This window comes from Peromyscus maniculatus, chromosome 18 (assembly GCF_049852395.1).
Source record: "Peromyscus maniculatus bairdii isolate BWxNUB_F1_BW_parent chromosome 18, HU_Pman_BW_mat_3.1, whole genome shotgun sequence".
NCBI lineage: Eukaryota > Metazoa > Chordata > Mammalia > Rodentia > Cricetidae > Peromyscus > Peromyscus maniculatus.
The window spans coordinates 20133864-20150625 of NC_134869.1; the positions used below are offsets into that span (position 1 = coordinate 20133864).

General features: G+C 47.2%; 1 protein-coding gene across 1 annotated transcript in view; it reads right to left on the minus strand.

The window, feature by feature from the left end:
* The window catches only part of Plxnc1 (plexin C1), a 154670-nt gene that overhangs the window by 45750 nt on the left and 92158 nt on the right, over positions 1–16762 (minus strand). Inside the window, exons 11-17 of the mRNA XM_006995728.4 lie at positions 14623–14802; positions 12136–12223; positions 7114–7317; positions 6408–6593; positions 4203–4305; positions 1129–1230; positions 729–832 (exon numbers count right to left, since the gene is read on the minus strand). Coding sequence (XP_006995790.1) covers positions 729–832; positions 1129–1230; positions 4203–4305; positions 6408–6593; positions 7114–7317; positions 12136–12223; positions 14623–14802 — 967 coding nt within the window. The remainder of the gene's footprint in view (positions 1–728; positions 833–1128; positions 1231–4202; positions 4306–6407; positions 6594–7113; positions 7318–12135; positions 12224–14622; positions 14803–16762) is intronic.

The following is a 16762-nucleotide window of genomic DNA, read 5'->3' on the forward strand; positions in this document are numbered from 1 at the left end:
GGGGGGGGGGTGTTGAGACAGAATGAGTGAGTGCTTTGCCAAAGGCTTGGGAGGCAAGAGGACTGAATGAGTGAGGAAATGGAGGTGTCAGAAGAGAGGTGAGACACCCCTGACCCCCCCCCACCCCCACCCCGCAACCCAAAGGGCTCTGTACACTGCTCCTCAAAGGTCTAGAACAACTCCCAACTCAGTTCAGAGACCTATATCTATTAAGCGAGGAAGCTACACACTGATCCGCTAAAGAAAAACTGCCCGGAGAAGAGACCATAAAACCTCTCCGTGGCTAAAAATGCCTGCCATCAACTCAAATTCCCTGTGTGTCTACTTTCTGCCTTTTTTTGGCTGGTCCCGCATTTGTTTCCAATTGAGAAATAATAGTGACTGATCTCCGGGCGGCAGCGCGAGTCAGGCAGATAAACACACCAAATTGGTGAGCCCACAATTTATTGATTTTTAAATGAATTAGCTCACTTCCCAGCAACAAATCCAGTTCGAAACTGGTAGTAAAAAATAAAGCAAAAAAAAAAAAAAAATCACTCTAAACTTGGGCCCCTACTGGTTTTTTTTGCTACCAGGCAAAGAGTAATGGCCAGTGGCCTGTCTGGGCTTTCTACCCTAATCAATGCAATTAATAATTATCCTCTTCCCTGCCTCTGCGTGAACTAAAGGCGGGATCTTGCATTATTATTCAAGGCTCAACCTGAGGATGATGATCAATGCTCTTTTACCTCAGGGAAGAAAGTTCTCAGAGCGAAATGTTTGTAGTCAAGGAAGGGTACGGTTCCAAAACTATCAACCACATCCAATTTATCCATCTGCAGCTCGGCGAAGCCTGCAACACAGAGTCCCGAGAGCAATATTTTAACTCCACAAACAATGGAGGAGATCTTCTGCTGTTTTGTGTAACACAGACGATGACCTTGGTTTTCATTAAAGAAGAAACAATAGATAATTACTCGGTTGGCTCCAGAGCAGAGCTGAAGTAAGACACAGAGCCAGGCCCATCGCCTGCTGCTCCCTCGTCTTCTATGATACGAACCGCCCTCATTATGTGGCACTCTCCACGTCAGGGCAAAAATTAAAGCGAAAATGAAGAGGGCTGGTTTTTCTACCAACGACCGAACCTACCATCACGGATCTCTTTCCGGAGTTCGCTCTCCAGCAGCTCCAGCTGTTGGCTCTGTTTTCTGCTCAGCTCCTTGGACTTGTGCCTGGTCACCACCACAGCCACTAAGGAGACAGAGATGCTGTGTCAGACCGGTCTAGTAACACAGAAATGATTAGGAGGGAAGGAACCGGGGAGAAAGACGGAGAGAGAATCGAGAGGAGAAAATAAAAAATAGTAAAAACTCTATTTTAGGGGTGGGGGTCTGGCTTGGCATCAGAGCACTGGCCCAGCATGTCCCAGGCCCTGCTTCCTCCTCCAATGCCACAGAAACAAAAGGAAAAGCAAGAGCTGGATTTTATTAAAGGGACATTTCCATAAAAAGGTCATTCTAAAGAGGAAGGTATTAAATGTAACAGAAAAGAAAAAAAATCCACTCACTTCTCTTAAAGTGAAAATGAAATCAAATAACCTTTGCTTGTAACCAAAGATCCCAGCTGGCTGGAAAGTAATGAAACTAGCCAAGTTCCCGACAGCCACTGGCCATTTATACCGTTCCGTTCTTTTCCCAACATCTCTAAACATCTCTGGAGAAATAAAGCAGCGCCGGAAATGTAGAAGGGGACCACGGGGCCATCCTGGCTACAGGAGCCTAACCTGCATTGTTCAAGGAGGGTGATATAAAGCAAGTCATCAGGAGCCCCCACAGCTGCCGGCCCCCATCATTGCCATCCGGGTAGTCAACGGGACGAATCCTGGGGCTCGGGTTTACAGCCTCCCTCTGTCATTTCACTTGCTACCTGTGTGGCCCTGAACAAAGCCCTTAGCATCCCTGTGCTTGCCTGCCCTACCCACAAGAGCTGAGACTACAAGAGATTACAGGCGGTAAATCAAGAAACCACATCGACCCGGAGAACTAACAGTTGCCAGCTCGTGTATTTCCCCCCAGAAGGATCTCGTCTTTGAACAGATATTACATGAAACGGGTTAGGGAAAGGATCAGGGCCGTGATTGCCTTGCCAGTGTGAGGGTCTGAGAATCCAGAGACACCCACGGCAAGATGGGAGACAGAGACTCCCCAGAAGCCAGCCGCCCTGCTGCATGCTGTGATAAACAAGAAACTCATCAGCACTACAGAGTTGTCCTCTGCCAGCCACGTGTGTGCTATGGTGTTTGGGCACACCTCCTACACACACACACACAGAGAGAGAGAGAGAGAGAGAGAGAGAGAGAGAGAGAGAGAGAGAGAGAGAGAGAGAGAGAGAGAGAGAGATTGATTTTCTTTTTAAATCACACATCAGGGAGCATCACACAAAGGGAGAGCTGCCAGCAAGTACAAACAATATGTTTGTTCAACACAACTCCATAGAATGTTCTCTAGACTTTCCCAGCACCCCAACAGTGCTTACTATAATCGGGACTGTGCGTTTCAATGAAGCCCAAACTCACCCAGCCAGAGAACCCCTTTTTCCGGGAATATCATTTGGGACCGTGACTCTCCAGGAAGCTACTTTAAGCAGCCCTGGTTCAGCTTGTAAAAGGGAGCTGGTGCGTCCACACAGCAGGGTGGGTTTCCTGGCTCTGTTGGTGGCTGGCTTAGGCTACATGTGTTTAGTGTGCGCTTGCCATAGCTGCTGGTGACACATGCCTCCCTAGGATGAGTCAGAATGGGGTGGTTTTTGAGAGGTTCTGCAAATTGCCTTAAAGGTCAAAAATGACCTCTGCAAAGTCAGGAAGAGACCAAGGATTTCTAGAAGTCACAAAGTGGCCATAACTCTCTGGTGAGGCTGAGAGATCGGAGCATGGTTGACAGCAGGCGATGCTCGAAGCAGAGCTCAGCATCTGTACAAGCAATCTTCTTCATCGAAGCCTACGTCAGCCAGGACTTTATTAAAATGTCAAGCCAAATTTTAGACCGCAGATACATGACAGAGGTAGACAACTTGGGGAAGAGCATAAAAAAATACCTGAAATAATCATTGACAAGGCAAAATAGGATTTCTGAAAAGCAAATTCATTTCACTGAACCGGTTAATCACACATGCACATGTTCCCTCATAGGTGTTTGAATTGCCCAAGGAAAGCACCAGCCTCTAGTTCATTTCTTAATCCAGAGCCTGGTCCAGTCATCAACATCATATCCAATGCTCAGCAAAAAGTAAAGGAAAACAGATTTGGAAGCGAAAGAATGAGCAAGGGGGTGAGAAGATCCAAGGAGACACTGGCCTTTGCCTCCATGCTCCTCAGTGTCAGAACGGCACCATATGTATTTAGTCAACAGACACGAAATGCTGTATCATTTGATAAAGAAGGGGGACGGGAGAAACAGGGTAAGAAGATTGCAAATGAAATGCATACAGGCACCAGAAATCGGGAGATGGGTGGAGACCCTAGGAGGTGGTAGAGTCATGGTGAAAACCCAGGGTGTAAACATTGTCTCCAAGGAACAGCAGCTGCAAAGCTCTTAACAACTGATGATGCTCAGTCAAACTGGGAGCCAATGGTTTAGACATTTCACAGTTTTCAACAAAATTATAAAATGTGAGTTACCTAATTTTTAAACGTCAACTTCTTCAGTTAAAAAAAAAAAAAAAACTTGCCACAGGACCCAGGAAAACATATTGGTAGGCCAGATTCATCCAGTGGTAGTCAGTATGATACCTCCATGTCCATAGGAAGCATGCCATGTTGGAATGGGTAACACAGACACACTTGTGAAACCTGATTCTCCCAGGAAAAACAGGACATGGGGTGGGTAGGAGGTGGTGATTGGTGGACTAGGGATGCAGGATGAGATGACCAAGTTCTGGGAGTCCCCAAATGGACTCGTTTTTTAAAAAATGGTCCCAAGGACTTGGGGAGCCAACTGGATATTTCTCAAACACAGGGTACCATCTTGTTTGTTAATGACACACCCTAAGAAGTCGTTAGAAAGGCCTCAACGTGCGCCTTTTAGTCCTTTCCCCAAGTTTTGAGTTTGGGCTTTCACCCATTAATAGTTAATGAAAACAAAAAGCTCCTAAAAGCTGAAGCCCTGCCCGCCCGCTGAGAAGCCTCGGGGAATAACTTCTCAGACAACGTGAAAGTGGGTACTTACCAACAATGACAATGGCCAGCAAGATGGGGAGAGCGATCAGAAAATACCACGTGGACGGGACGGATTCCTGTTCCACGTAGAGCTCCAGGTTTCCCAGCTTGACCTGATGGGACAGATTGGCACCATTAGTCCCCCCGTGGAGCTGAGCACCATGGGCATGCGCACTGTCCCGGCACTAGAACTTCCCCCAAGACGCAGAAGCGGTAGCCTGGTTGGGATCCTGTAGGTGTGCCAGGCTGGATCTGTAAGTTTCCAGTTCTGGCTCTCTTTGTCCTGAGGCTTACCAGTGTAGAAAGTGGGCTAACACAGAGGCAGAAGGAGGCCCCTGGCTCTTTTCTACAGGAGCAATTCCACGTCTCTCTCTCCCACATGTGGTGTTTGCAGGCAGGGGGATTTTGAACGCTACTTTCTCAGTAAAAATCAGTTTGGCAAGGCTAACCAGCTGATCCCTGAGGGCCCTTTCCACTTTCTGCTTTTTTGGGGGCAAGGGATTAAGAAAAAGTTGGAAATTAAGCTCGAAAAGGGAAAATCTCTGCATCCGAGTCCTTTCTCCATGGTTGCACACACAAGCGCTAAGGCATATGCAGCTCCTTGGAACCCTGGCTGCCCCGTGGAATCACCAAGAAAAATGACTGGGGTGATACTAGGTCTTGGTGGTCTAGCATTTCTCTCCGTGTAGGGTTGTTCGTCTGCACCCTGCATCATTCTGTCCTCTCTGAAATGGGATATTGACAGGGTCTATGGGTAGGCTGTGGTAAAGAACCAAAGGTCTCCATCCTATAGGGTGTCGGCTCGCTCCATCCCTGTACTCATTATCTCTCCAGCAGTTGCCCAGAATCCAACACCAAGACTATGACCAATGCCTAAAAGGACCTCATAATCTCTGGCCCTCCGTGTGAACTCTCTAACCGCCTGGGAATGCTCCTCTCACTCCAGCCATGCTGACCCACTGGGTGCGGATCAGACCTAGGGGACAGGTTTCCGCCTCAGGACCCTGGGATCCTGTATGTCCTTCTGTCCAGTCTGTCCATGGCCCCTTCTCTTCCTCCTCCCTAAGGCTCTCACTCTAATGTCACCTCACAGACATACTTTTCCACGATCAGGTGTAAAGACAGCACAGGCTAGCCCAATTTCCTCTCCCCCACTTATTGCCCTCCCCAAAGATGGTTCTTCACTGCACATTTTCACTGGGAAGCTCCAGAGAGGCAGCTGATTCTGCCTGCTTTCTGCTCTGCTGGGTTCGAATCCCAGTGCAGGCACTTGGGAGCTGTGCTGCAAACGGAAGGATGTAAGTGCGTGCTGCGCTCTACTAGCTTGGAAGGTGGGGCCCCCCGTAGGGCTGGTTGCTGCTGATTTTGTAATGGCTACTACCTCTTTTACCAGAATGATAAGAGGAGGGAGGGACAGACAGAGGGTCAGGGAAGTCAAATCCCTTACCCAAGACCACAGAGCTGTGGGACATGAGCACATACTCATTTTTGCCTCCCACTATGATAAGGTCTTTGTTTTTTCTCTAATTATTTTTTTTTAACCACAAAGCAAAATGTTGTTCTTTTTTTTTTCTCTTTGCAATGCTAGAGATTAAGCCTGGAGCCTTGCGCACCATGGGCAAGCACTCAGCCACTGGGCCACGGCTCCTGTCTCACAGAGCATTTTCCCCTGGAAAGAGTAAACAACCCTTTGTATGTTTCCCTTCCGAGAGGGTCCTCAGTCACATCTAGGAAGAAATGACCTGCATGTAGGAAAGGGAGACCATGGTGGAGGAAGCCACTTACAAACCATAGGTTATTTGGCTGCTGACAGAGGTTAGTGCCACCCTGCCTGTGCCTAAGAGGCTTTTGTTTTGGGTTTCTGCTAAGACATGTCACTTCCACATTTAGAGGAAGAATGACAGCCCAGGCATCAGTGCGTCCAGGGATGCTGCTTGCAGATGCTTCGGTCTAAAGGTCCAGCCAGCACAAAAGCTATCAAGGCTCGTTAGGATTATGGACCACGGTGTGTTCAAGGCTTTGACATTTAGACAAGCACATGGATGGATCTGCCTGCTATTCTGGTAGGATTATGCTTGAGCTTGCAGTATTTATTTATCTCCTATAAAGAGAAAAATCCAAAGACCCATGAAAGATGCCATTCCAACCCGGGGACTAGGAAGGGAATTACCGAGACTGAGATAGAGACAACAGGTGGGACTTCCAGGCGACTTACACGAACTTTCTTAGAGGAGGTAGCGATGCTGTTGGCATTCTTGATGCTTTTAATCTTGCAAAGGATGGTTGTGAGATCCTGGTTTCGAGTAATATTTTCAAAACTGCAATTAAACTGTTTATTTTCCCCATGGAAGAGAGTGATATCAATGTCATCCTTGGAAATGTTGAAATTGTCATTTTCTTTCTGCAAGGAACGTGATGAAGATGAGGGACTCTGAGCACACGTGGAAACTCACACTCGTGGAAACTCACACTCGTGGAAACTCACACACGTGGAAACTCACACTCGTGGAAACTCACACACGTGGAAACTCACACTCGTGGAAACACACTCGTGGAAACTCACATTTGTGGAAACTCACACTCATGGAAACTCACACATGTGGAAACACACTCGTGGAAACTCACACGTGGAAACTCACACTCGTGGAAACTCACACACGTGGAAACTCACACACGTGGAAACACACTCGTGGAAACTCACACACGTGGAAACTCACACTCGTGGAAACTCACACTCGTGGAAATTCACTCATGAAAACTCACACTCGTGAAAACTCACACTCGTGGAAACTCACACACGTGGAAACTCACACTTGTGGAAACTCACACTCGTGGAAACACACACATGGAAACTCACACTCGTGGAAACTCACACTCGTGGAATAGCGCACACAGGAAAAGAAAAAGAAAAAAAAACATACTTGAATTTTCACTTCCAGTTCTGTGTCGATCTCAGATTCCACTCGGTACCCTGTAAATCTGGGGTCCTCGAGGTATTGTAGGGTCCCACAGTCCAAGTAGGTGTCTTGGACTCTCAGCTTCACGGCAACATTTGTACGCACTTTGGAGCTCTTTAAATTGGGGGCTAAAAACCTGCAGAAAGTTGCTGTGCAGTATTCAGAGACCTAGAGAGGAGGAGAGAGCCCGTTAGGCACCAGGGGACCACAGCTCTAAAGGCTAAGTGACCTGAGGAGGGACCAAACCTCTGGGAACTTCTCTTTTTTCCCTCTATAAAACTAGGCTAGCAACACTATGAATCTCATCGGGCTAAATTAACCCTAAATGAAATGGGCTGAGATAAAAAAAATTCACTCAATTAAATGTGGGCTCCTGTGAATGAGATCATATCTGCAGAAGTGCTTAGGGTCCGACAGGCACACACACACAGTAATCACTCCACACATGCTAGTGTATTCAGCACACAGCATCATTGGTGTTATTGGAATTCAGGAAAGCTGTTGGGTGATGTCATGGGGGAGTGGAGGCTTCCCAGAGAGAAGTGGGATGGACAAAGAGACCCACTTTGGCTCAAAGCACGAAGGTGGATGAGTCCTGGAAACTTTAGACAGGGAATTGAGAGCCAAGGCTAGCTGCCAACTTGCTTGTCCCTGGTTGAGACACTGCGTGTCCAGAGAGCCTCTGCAGAGTGTTAGCAAGAGCTCCTAAGCTGAGAAAGCTCTGGTAGGGGCTCCCTGTTAGCAGAAGTCCCTAACCACAAGGAGGAAGCAGCTTTTCAGGCATAACAGAAAAGAGCAGCAGAAAAGAAGCCAGAGGACAGTAGGTCCCTTCAGAAACTGAGGCAGGCATAGAAACGGGAACAGACATCGAAAGCCCGGCCCGATTGATGAACAGGTTTATTGACAAAGAACACCCATGAGTACACCGCCATGTTCAAGGGTACAGAGCGACAGTCAGGGAAGCCTTGCAGGGTAGTGTGAGGAGAGGTTGGCAGGTGCATTGGGGTGTGGCTTGGTGTCAGAGGGCTTTTCTGGTATGCTTGAGGCCCTGGGTTTGAGATAAAGAGGAAGGGGAGGGAGAAGGGGCTGACATGCGAAGAAACGTGTCAGGTGGGAGAGTCATTCTCTCTCTCTCTTTTCTCCAACCTCGGAGTTAAAGGCGGGTGGACAGACGACAGAGGTAGCCACACCGGTACAAGTACACCATCCCTTACCTCAACGCTTTCCTACATTCCAGCCCTCTTCCCCTGCCTTAGCTCTTCTGTGAGAGGATGAAAAGCCACTGGACAACAGCCCCCACTTCCTCAGCAGCCTCAGCGCCAACGTGCTGGCTGTTTACCAACTTCCTAAAAGAAGGACCAGCAGCAGGGTCACCCTAGCTCCTTACTCCTAAGACCCTGCCTGTCTGTACTGGGGGCCAAGCCCTAGTTTGAACAACTTCTCAGCCCCTTTCATTGGTCGTCCTATTTTCTTAGACCCCTGGGAGTGAGGATGCTGGCAGATTCTAAGCATCCTTTCTTCATCCTCAATGCTCACTCTTCTACACAGTTATCCCCACAATCATGTTGAAGTGACTTGCCTCACCATCACCAGGCAACTGGACCCACCCTGCAGACAGCCGCCCAGTGGAGAGCTCCACGAAGGCCTGGGGATGTCTCAGCCACACTTGGACATGTCTCGGCCATGCCTGAACATCTGCAGGAACATCCTCTCTGAGCTGCAGCCTCTCTAAACTACCCCGTGCACCACTGATAAAATGATACTCATACTCATATCACTTCTTGCCAAGGACAAGAAGCCTTACAGAGCCGGGGGCAATGGGGAGCTATTGAAGAACGAAGAGTGATGTGTTTAGTACGATTCTCTCGAGCACACCCCTGTGTGGTTCTCAGCCATCCGCATCACCTGCCCCAACGCAGCCTCTAGGTTCCAACAAAGCAAATGTGAGTGGTGTTTCAGTCAAGAGCTGGTGAGTGCTGCAGGCCACAGGAATATATCATAAGAACTCAGCTGGTTATGGCAAAGTCACTACCTGGAGGAATCAGGGAATTCCTCCGGAGGAAGCCAAATCCCAAGGAGTTTTTGTGTTACTTGGCTTGTTATATATCAGCTGTCTTCTGTTATGAAAATCATATGTGCCTTCATAGATTTCCCAATTGACTTTTCCCTAAGAAGGGCTAAAAGTGTGGACTAATCACTCTCTGGACATATACATTCCAGGTATTTGGAGAACAGCCTCAGGAAAGGCTTCCTCTGGAATCAGATCTCTTCCTTGGCTACTTTCAAGGACTAGCAGTAATAACAGTCCACATGCAAGTCTCTTGATTTAAGATAAATTCCACAAGGAGACACCACCTAGGTCAGGTGGACGTTAAGTAATAGCTTTACACAATTCAGCTCCGACCCTCCTTTCTTGCAGCCTTACCAGCTTTATAGACTGCTAACTCCTTACCTAACCACTTCTAGGAATATTTAGATAATCTTCTACGCAGACAGCTATGCTCAGCCAGAACCCCAGTTCAAGCCTCCCTGTAATTATCATTAGCAGCATCCGGCCAGGTCCATCCCCAGATGGAAGAAAGTACTTTATCAGAGATACCTCTGTACTCTCTAAGAACAGACTTAAGCATCTGGGCTACCTGTTTAAGAAGGCCTGGCGGATGTGCCAATTAAGCCTTACTTCTTCCTTTCCCAAACCTTACCTCCAGTTCCAGATCTCCCTTTAACTATCACCAGAGGCATCTAGCTGTACACAGGTTGCCTAGCGACTGAGCACACTTTCCCCCACCCTGCAGAAAAAAAATGGCAGATAGCTTGGACAGATAGGAGCCACAGGAAAAAAGAAGACAGTTTTATTTTCTCCCATTGACCTAGCAACTTATAGATTCTTAACACTTTCTACCAATCACGTTTAAGACTATAGTTGAGCACATAAGAGCCCTCTTCTTAGATATTACCTGAATTTAGCCTTTAGTTAATTCATTTCCCCATTGGTCACTTCCCTTTGGGGTTGCAAATGATAATTAATGGTTATTGCCTCTCAGTGCGATTCTTATCACCCCTCTGTTTGACCCTGGAGGCCTGGCTTTATATACCAGGACTTCCAGGGCACAGAGGACAGAGAAGAGAAAAGAGAATGGAAGAACTAGATGGGTAAGAACTTGAGAGGAACAAACTGAGATGGGGAAGAACTAGACTGAAGGGCTAAAAGAGAGGACTAGAGGAACAAGATGGAAGATGAGGAAGAGCCAGATGGGGAAGAACAAGATGAGGAAGACCCAGATGGGAGAGAAGGAGACGGGAGAGGAGCTGATAGGGGAAAGAACTAGATAGATGAGAACCTAGAAGGCACAGAACTAGATAAAGGAATTAAGAAAGAACCTAGAGGAGACAGTAGATAAATATAGAGAAATCAGGCAAGAAAGGAGCTAGACATGAGAGCAGAATAGAAGCTGTGTAGAAAGAGAACTATCACAGAATAATAAAGTGTATGAACTAAGGAGTTTCGTGTACATAGATTCATTGCTTCTCATTAAAGATTAATTATCAGCTGGTTGTAGATTCTTCCTGGACCCTGGGAGGGGACTATCGAGGGGCTGGACCTCCCTAGTCCCTGATAGGTGAGGAACCTGTCTCCTGTGCCTGCAGTCACGCCCCTGCTTCCCTGCCTGCCTGTCTGACCCTGTCCATAATATTCTCTTTGCTGTCTCAACTCCATCCACTCATACTTTCAGTGGGAAACACGTCACGCCTTCTGGGACTCATGGGGTTTCTGGCCTTGACGGAATCAGAGGACCTGGCACTCACTCCCCAGTACCTGCTCTGCTCCTCCAGTTTCAGTACAGGTCTGCCATCTTCCTTCAGCAAGGTGGGGGAGGGGGCCGTAGCCCACGTACCCTTTGTTTTTGCAGCCAGCAAAATGTTTGGCTTACAGTGGGTACTCGATACACGGGACATGCTTTGGGAAAGAGACCACGTCTCCATGTCTACTGGCTCAGGCTGCGCCTCAGGTCCAGGGCCGCCACACAGCCGAATGTGTTCCCATCATGGGGAGTTGGGCCAGGACCAGACACACTGTGAGGCTGGGAACGGGCCAGGAAGTGAGCGTGTCAGAAAGTGGATGTGTGCAGGACAAGGCTGTAAGAAAGACGGATTGCTATGCCATGCCTCCTGTTTCTAGCCCCGGACACACACTGGTTGCAAATGGGGCAAGGTTTTTGGCGCCCTCAGCTCTGCTGGCCTTGGCAGGAAGAAGCCCCGAAAAGGCTGCTCCCTCACATTCGAGACAAGGAGGAAAGAGAGAGAAGGTCAACCAAGAAGCACCTACAAGTGACAGCACACCCAGAGGTCCCAAGGTGCGGCTGCGGTCCTCACGCCCTCCTCACGGCATCCCCTCCTCACGGCACCCATGGCCTCAACCGATAGGCTCCTGGGAGAATCTCAAGGCTCTTCTCAGAGAACTGAGCCCCATAGGGACCAGACATTTCCCACTGTCGGCCTCTACTTTAGGGTCACGGGAGGAGGCGAAAGAAAGTGTCTATGTGGGACCCAAAGGACAGTGACAACAGACTTGTTGTTACTCAGCAAGTCACCCCACCTCCACCTGTGAGGCCACCACCACCTACCCTTCACAGGTTCTGTATGTGAGACCTCAGCCGTCCACAAAGCCTTTCACACACAGGCAAACATGTTAGTTATCTCATTAAAATGACTGGCCACGCGTCTCACACAGGGAGAACGTGACAGGCCTTGCCATATGAAATTCGTTTCTGGTTCCTCTGTGTGGCAATCCCAGTCAACCCCAAGAATAAAGTCTGTCTGTCACAGGACAGACAGTGTCTATCATAAATGAGCAGAATGATGCCAAATGCAAAATGAGTTTATGATGCCAAAGTCATAGACATGAAATATATCTTCTCCTCGCCCCCCCCCCCAGTTTAATGAAAGGAAAACGAAATTATGACTGAAAACAATTCTCACACTTACATTGATGTTTCCCTTTAGCTCATGTGAAATGATCAGGTTGTCGATGACGTCAAAATTCCTGCCCATGATGGTTATGTTTTGTCCACCACTGCAAGATATAAAAGGACAAATGGTAAGCCGCAGGCCATTTATACTTACGAACAAAACTGCTAAGTGATTCACAATTAATGTTAAGCTTAGTAATATCTGGGAGACAATGAACTAATTTCAATTTCAAATGCAAGATAATTTGAGAAGTCTTTAAATGGTGCTGGGTCCTGACTCATGGTTTTTAAGATACATACGTATAAAAAACGCAGGTCAGATCCTGTTTGAATTCTGGGAAAATTCCCAAATTCCTTAATAGAATTTGAACTTTTTTGTGCTATTTTGCCACATATAACCAGATCATCTGCTGCACCTTGAAAGCATTTCACGGAACAAAATTTCATGTGATGACTGTTTAATCTACCTGAAGATGATCCGCTCTAACAATTTTCACGATCCAACTTCCAACCTACCGATTATATTTTATTTAGTGAGATGGGGAACATGTTGGACAAGGTAAAATGGTAAGTGATATTAGAAGTTGGAATTCTTGTTTGAGATACAATGTTTCGGTGTTAAGGGGAGGGTCCATAAATCTCACCAAAACCAAACCAAGTGACTTCACCTATTCTTAATGTGTCAAAGTGGTCACTGAGTGTGAAACAAACAGCTAGCCACAGCTTAGGCCATTCTCATGGGAACCTCAGTGTGTCTGGTCCAGTACCAGCAGAGCCCCTGATGGTACCCAGGAGATGGAGAAAAGCAGACCAATACATGCAGGGCAGACAGTGGGTCCTGAACTCTGCACACACAAGGTGGCAGAATCCATATGGCCATTGAACAACCTGCCTCAGTCACTAGGAAACCTACCCAAGCATATTCTACTGATTTCAGATGGCAGCACCTACTTCTTGTTCAAAGTTCAAAGGCAAGGAGCAGCTAAGAGACCCGGGCTCAGCACAGCCAGGGTGACAGGACCACAGTGACGTGAGGAGGAAGCAAAACACTGTGGTGGAAAACCACGCATCCTGGGCCTGGCTATCAGAGAGCTATGTATATTGACTGAACTTTGTCCATGCCTCTGTTCACCCCCTGCCAAAGGGACAATCTACCGTTGGTCTCTCAGGGGTTTTGTAAGATTTAACCAGGTCAGTAGATATACCACGGGTATGTGGTAAGTACCACATCCGGTCTACTTTTTGTACATAGGGCATACTTGGTCTCAGAGCAGAGGGATGCATGCAAGAGCCTTGCTTTTGAAATCTCAACTTCCCGGTACCACTCCAGTGGGCTGCAAGACTTGCATGCAGAAGCCCTGAGCCCGGTTACTCAGAAGGAGGCTGTAGGTAGAGAAGATGGGGGTGGGCATGGGAGGACGATGCTAGGGACTGAACTGGGGTCTCACACATCCCAGGCAATAGTTACCGCTAAACTACATCTCCTGACCTGAGATAGGGCCGTTTGAGAGGCAATGAAAGATCAGCGAGTTCATTGGGGTTGGTCCCTAATTGAATAGGACTGATGGTGTTCTGAAAAAGGTTATCAGGGCACAGCCTTCGCCGGAAGGACAGGGAAAGATGGCTACCTGCAAACACAGCAGAGACGCTGCCTCAGAAGGGGGTAGCCTTCCTCACACCTTAATGACACAGCTCCACAACATGGAGGAAATTGTCTGTGCTGTTTAAGCTGCCCAGTCTGGATTCTTTATTATGGCAGCTTATTAAATCAACAGCAAACAGTCCCCTCCCACATTAACTTAAATAAGAATATAGGGATGTTTTTTTCTTTCTCATTCCCCCCCACTTCCCCGCCCCACAATGCTCTGTCAGTGGTCTTATCTTGCGCGTACTTGGAAAATTAACTTCATACCGTGTGAGATGAAGAAAATCTCTTTGGGATTATACTCTGAAAATCTAAATGTGAATTTAAATTTGACTAGGGGGAAACTTCTTTTCCCCATTAATATATTGGATTTATCTGAAAGAGTTGATTTAGGAATTTCTAGCTCCCAAGGAGGATCTCTGACATGTAGAGGCTGCTTGCAGGCCCCAATATTTCTCCCAAAGCATTCAAATCAGCTGACTCCCGAAGTTTGAAAATGAAAGCTATGGGAGAGGAGCCCCATGCCATGAGTAGGAGAGGCACCTGGTACAGAAGGGTACAGGTAGCCTGGGCTAAGAACAGCCACTGTGGTTGAACAAAACATTTGAACTGTGAGTGTCCTGGTAGCCAAGGTGAAATCAAAGCAGGCTACGGCCACAGTGCTTCAGGGACAAAGGACATCTGACAGCTTGTCAGATGGCGAACATCTTTCCAGGAGTCACTCCTAGGAAGAACACGGAGAGGGAAGGAAACCTGGGTGCAGCAGCCATTGCTGCATGGATTTGTGAGATGCTCGTGAACTGATGTACATGACCCTCCTCCAGAAGGAGAGACGCCCTCTCTGGGTCCAGACGGTACCTGATCCAGGTGGTGGCGGGGACTACCAGGGAACAGTGTGGCAGAGCGATGTATGACAAAGCCCCGGCAGAAGAGCAATCCCCATCGTCAAACTGAATGCAGACGTCTTTCATCTCTTTCCGGCTCGATGGCAGTGAGAACTTCATGTGTGTGTCATTTAGCACGTGGCTAACCTGGATCCTGGAAAGGGGTCAGAAGAGGAGCTCTTATGTGACGCAGACACTTAGCACCGTTGATTAGGGTGACAACCTATGAATTTCACTTGAAGGTGGCCACAACCTATCAGAACGGTTTCGAGCGGCTGTAGAATCAAGGGCTGCCTGTTGGGCATGGCTCTCGCAGGCTGGGTTCCTGTTTCTTTTGTGCATGTCTGTCTTTGATCTGCATTCCCTTTAGATGGGGGAAATGAAGACGTATTACCTTTGCCCTCAGAAGTCTTAATGGACCAGGGCAAGGAGGGGCATCGTACTAAGTTAAGGAATTAGGGTTAATGTTACGGTGCATCATGGTACTGCTCTTGTCAGAGATACACTGAAGAGTCCAGAATTGACATGGTGTTGGGGTTTGCTTTTAAGACTCTCCAGCCGCTATGCCCTCTGCCCTGTCCCCACGAGAAAAAGCAGGAGGAAAAGATGAAACTAATTGGGAGGACGTCCACAACTTTTGAGCTTGGAAAGAGGTTTATTTATATGCATCTTTCTTTTATATACGCTGACATTTCCATAACTAAAGTATTTTTTTTCTTTAGAAGTAGTTCCAGTTGAGCACTGGGAAGGTACGAGCCCAGGCAGACCTAACAGTTCCGTCCTTCAAAGAGCAGAGAGCCTGCTTCAGGAACCCCAAAGTCTCAGAATCAATGGGCATAGGGCTGGCACTTGCTTCCAGATTGGGATTGATGCCCCCTCAACAGTCAAAGCAAAGCTGTCCGTGACATTCCCTCTGTGACCTGCAGTGACCCAGCCTTGTGCCTATGACTCTCTAAAGCACACATTCAGACCAAGTTGTACTTGCCACCTGCTCAGCTTAATGATGCTACAGGAGAATCTGTTTCTCCTACGGGAAGGATATTATGTGCGTGATTATTAACCCTTTGGAGAGAGCAAATTGGAAAGTGACTGGAGTTGGTCTCTATGTACCCGGCCCAGATGTATGTATTTCAGGGCTTCTATTTGTTTAAAGCAAGGCTCTAGGAAGGTCATCCTCAAATCATTAAAACACAAACTTATTTGTAAATTTTGGAAGGCAAAAGGTGGGGATGTAGATCATCCCACTACTAACACTTGTCTTTTTTTTTTTTTTTTTTTTTTTGAATAGTCATTCACTTAAAAAGTCTATGTGAAAAGAGTTTGGGATCACCATGGGCTCAGGTATGAGATTAACTGGGTTATTACATCGTCTGCTGGTGAACCTGGGTTCACCACGCAGATGTGGTTGGAGGAATGCTACACGCAGAAAGGTCTCTTAGTCATTTAATTTAATAACTGTGGCATCTCAGGATGCATTCAGAATGGAAATGAAGGCATAAAGAGCCAGAAACAGGGTAATGCTCCCAAACGACTTCTTTTGCAGCGAGGCTGATTGCCTTTCACTACGCGCACAGGTGCCTAACGTCAAGGATTTCACCACACAAAATGAGAGATTTTTGCAACAAGGTATTTAGCCAGGATAAACGGCACACTTAAGATACCTAAGATGCATAGATACAGGCTTTAATGGGTGTTGATTCTCTCTGGTACAGAGGAAAGCCAGTGATGGGCACCTTTCCCCATCAAGATCACAGGTATCCCAGATTCCCTGCAGAAAGGGGAGGGGGCAATGATGTGCAATCTGTGAGTGAAAACACAGAGTTCACTGAATAAGCATGGCAGATTTGAGTACTGTACAAATCTGTTTTGGTAGTTAAAAACCGAAACATCACGCTTCAGCGGATTGTCTTAAATGCATTTCCATGATGAAAATAAGCTCAGTATTATGGTTCATGTAGATTGCAACATTTTTTTTAAACTTTAAATTAGCCCAAACTTATAAAAGTTAATAAGCAGAAAAGTGAAGTTATCTGTCACGGTGTTATTATTACATAATGCTAGTATTTTCCCCTTAGGGGAAGGTATAATAATTCCCCTAAGGATATTAATGAAAA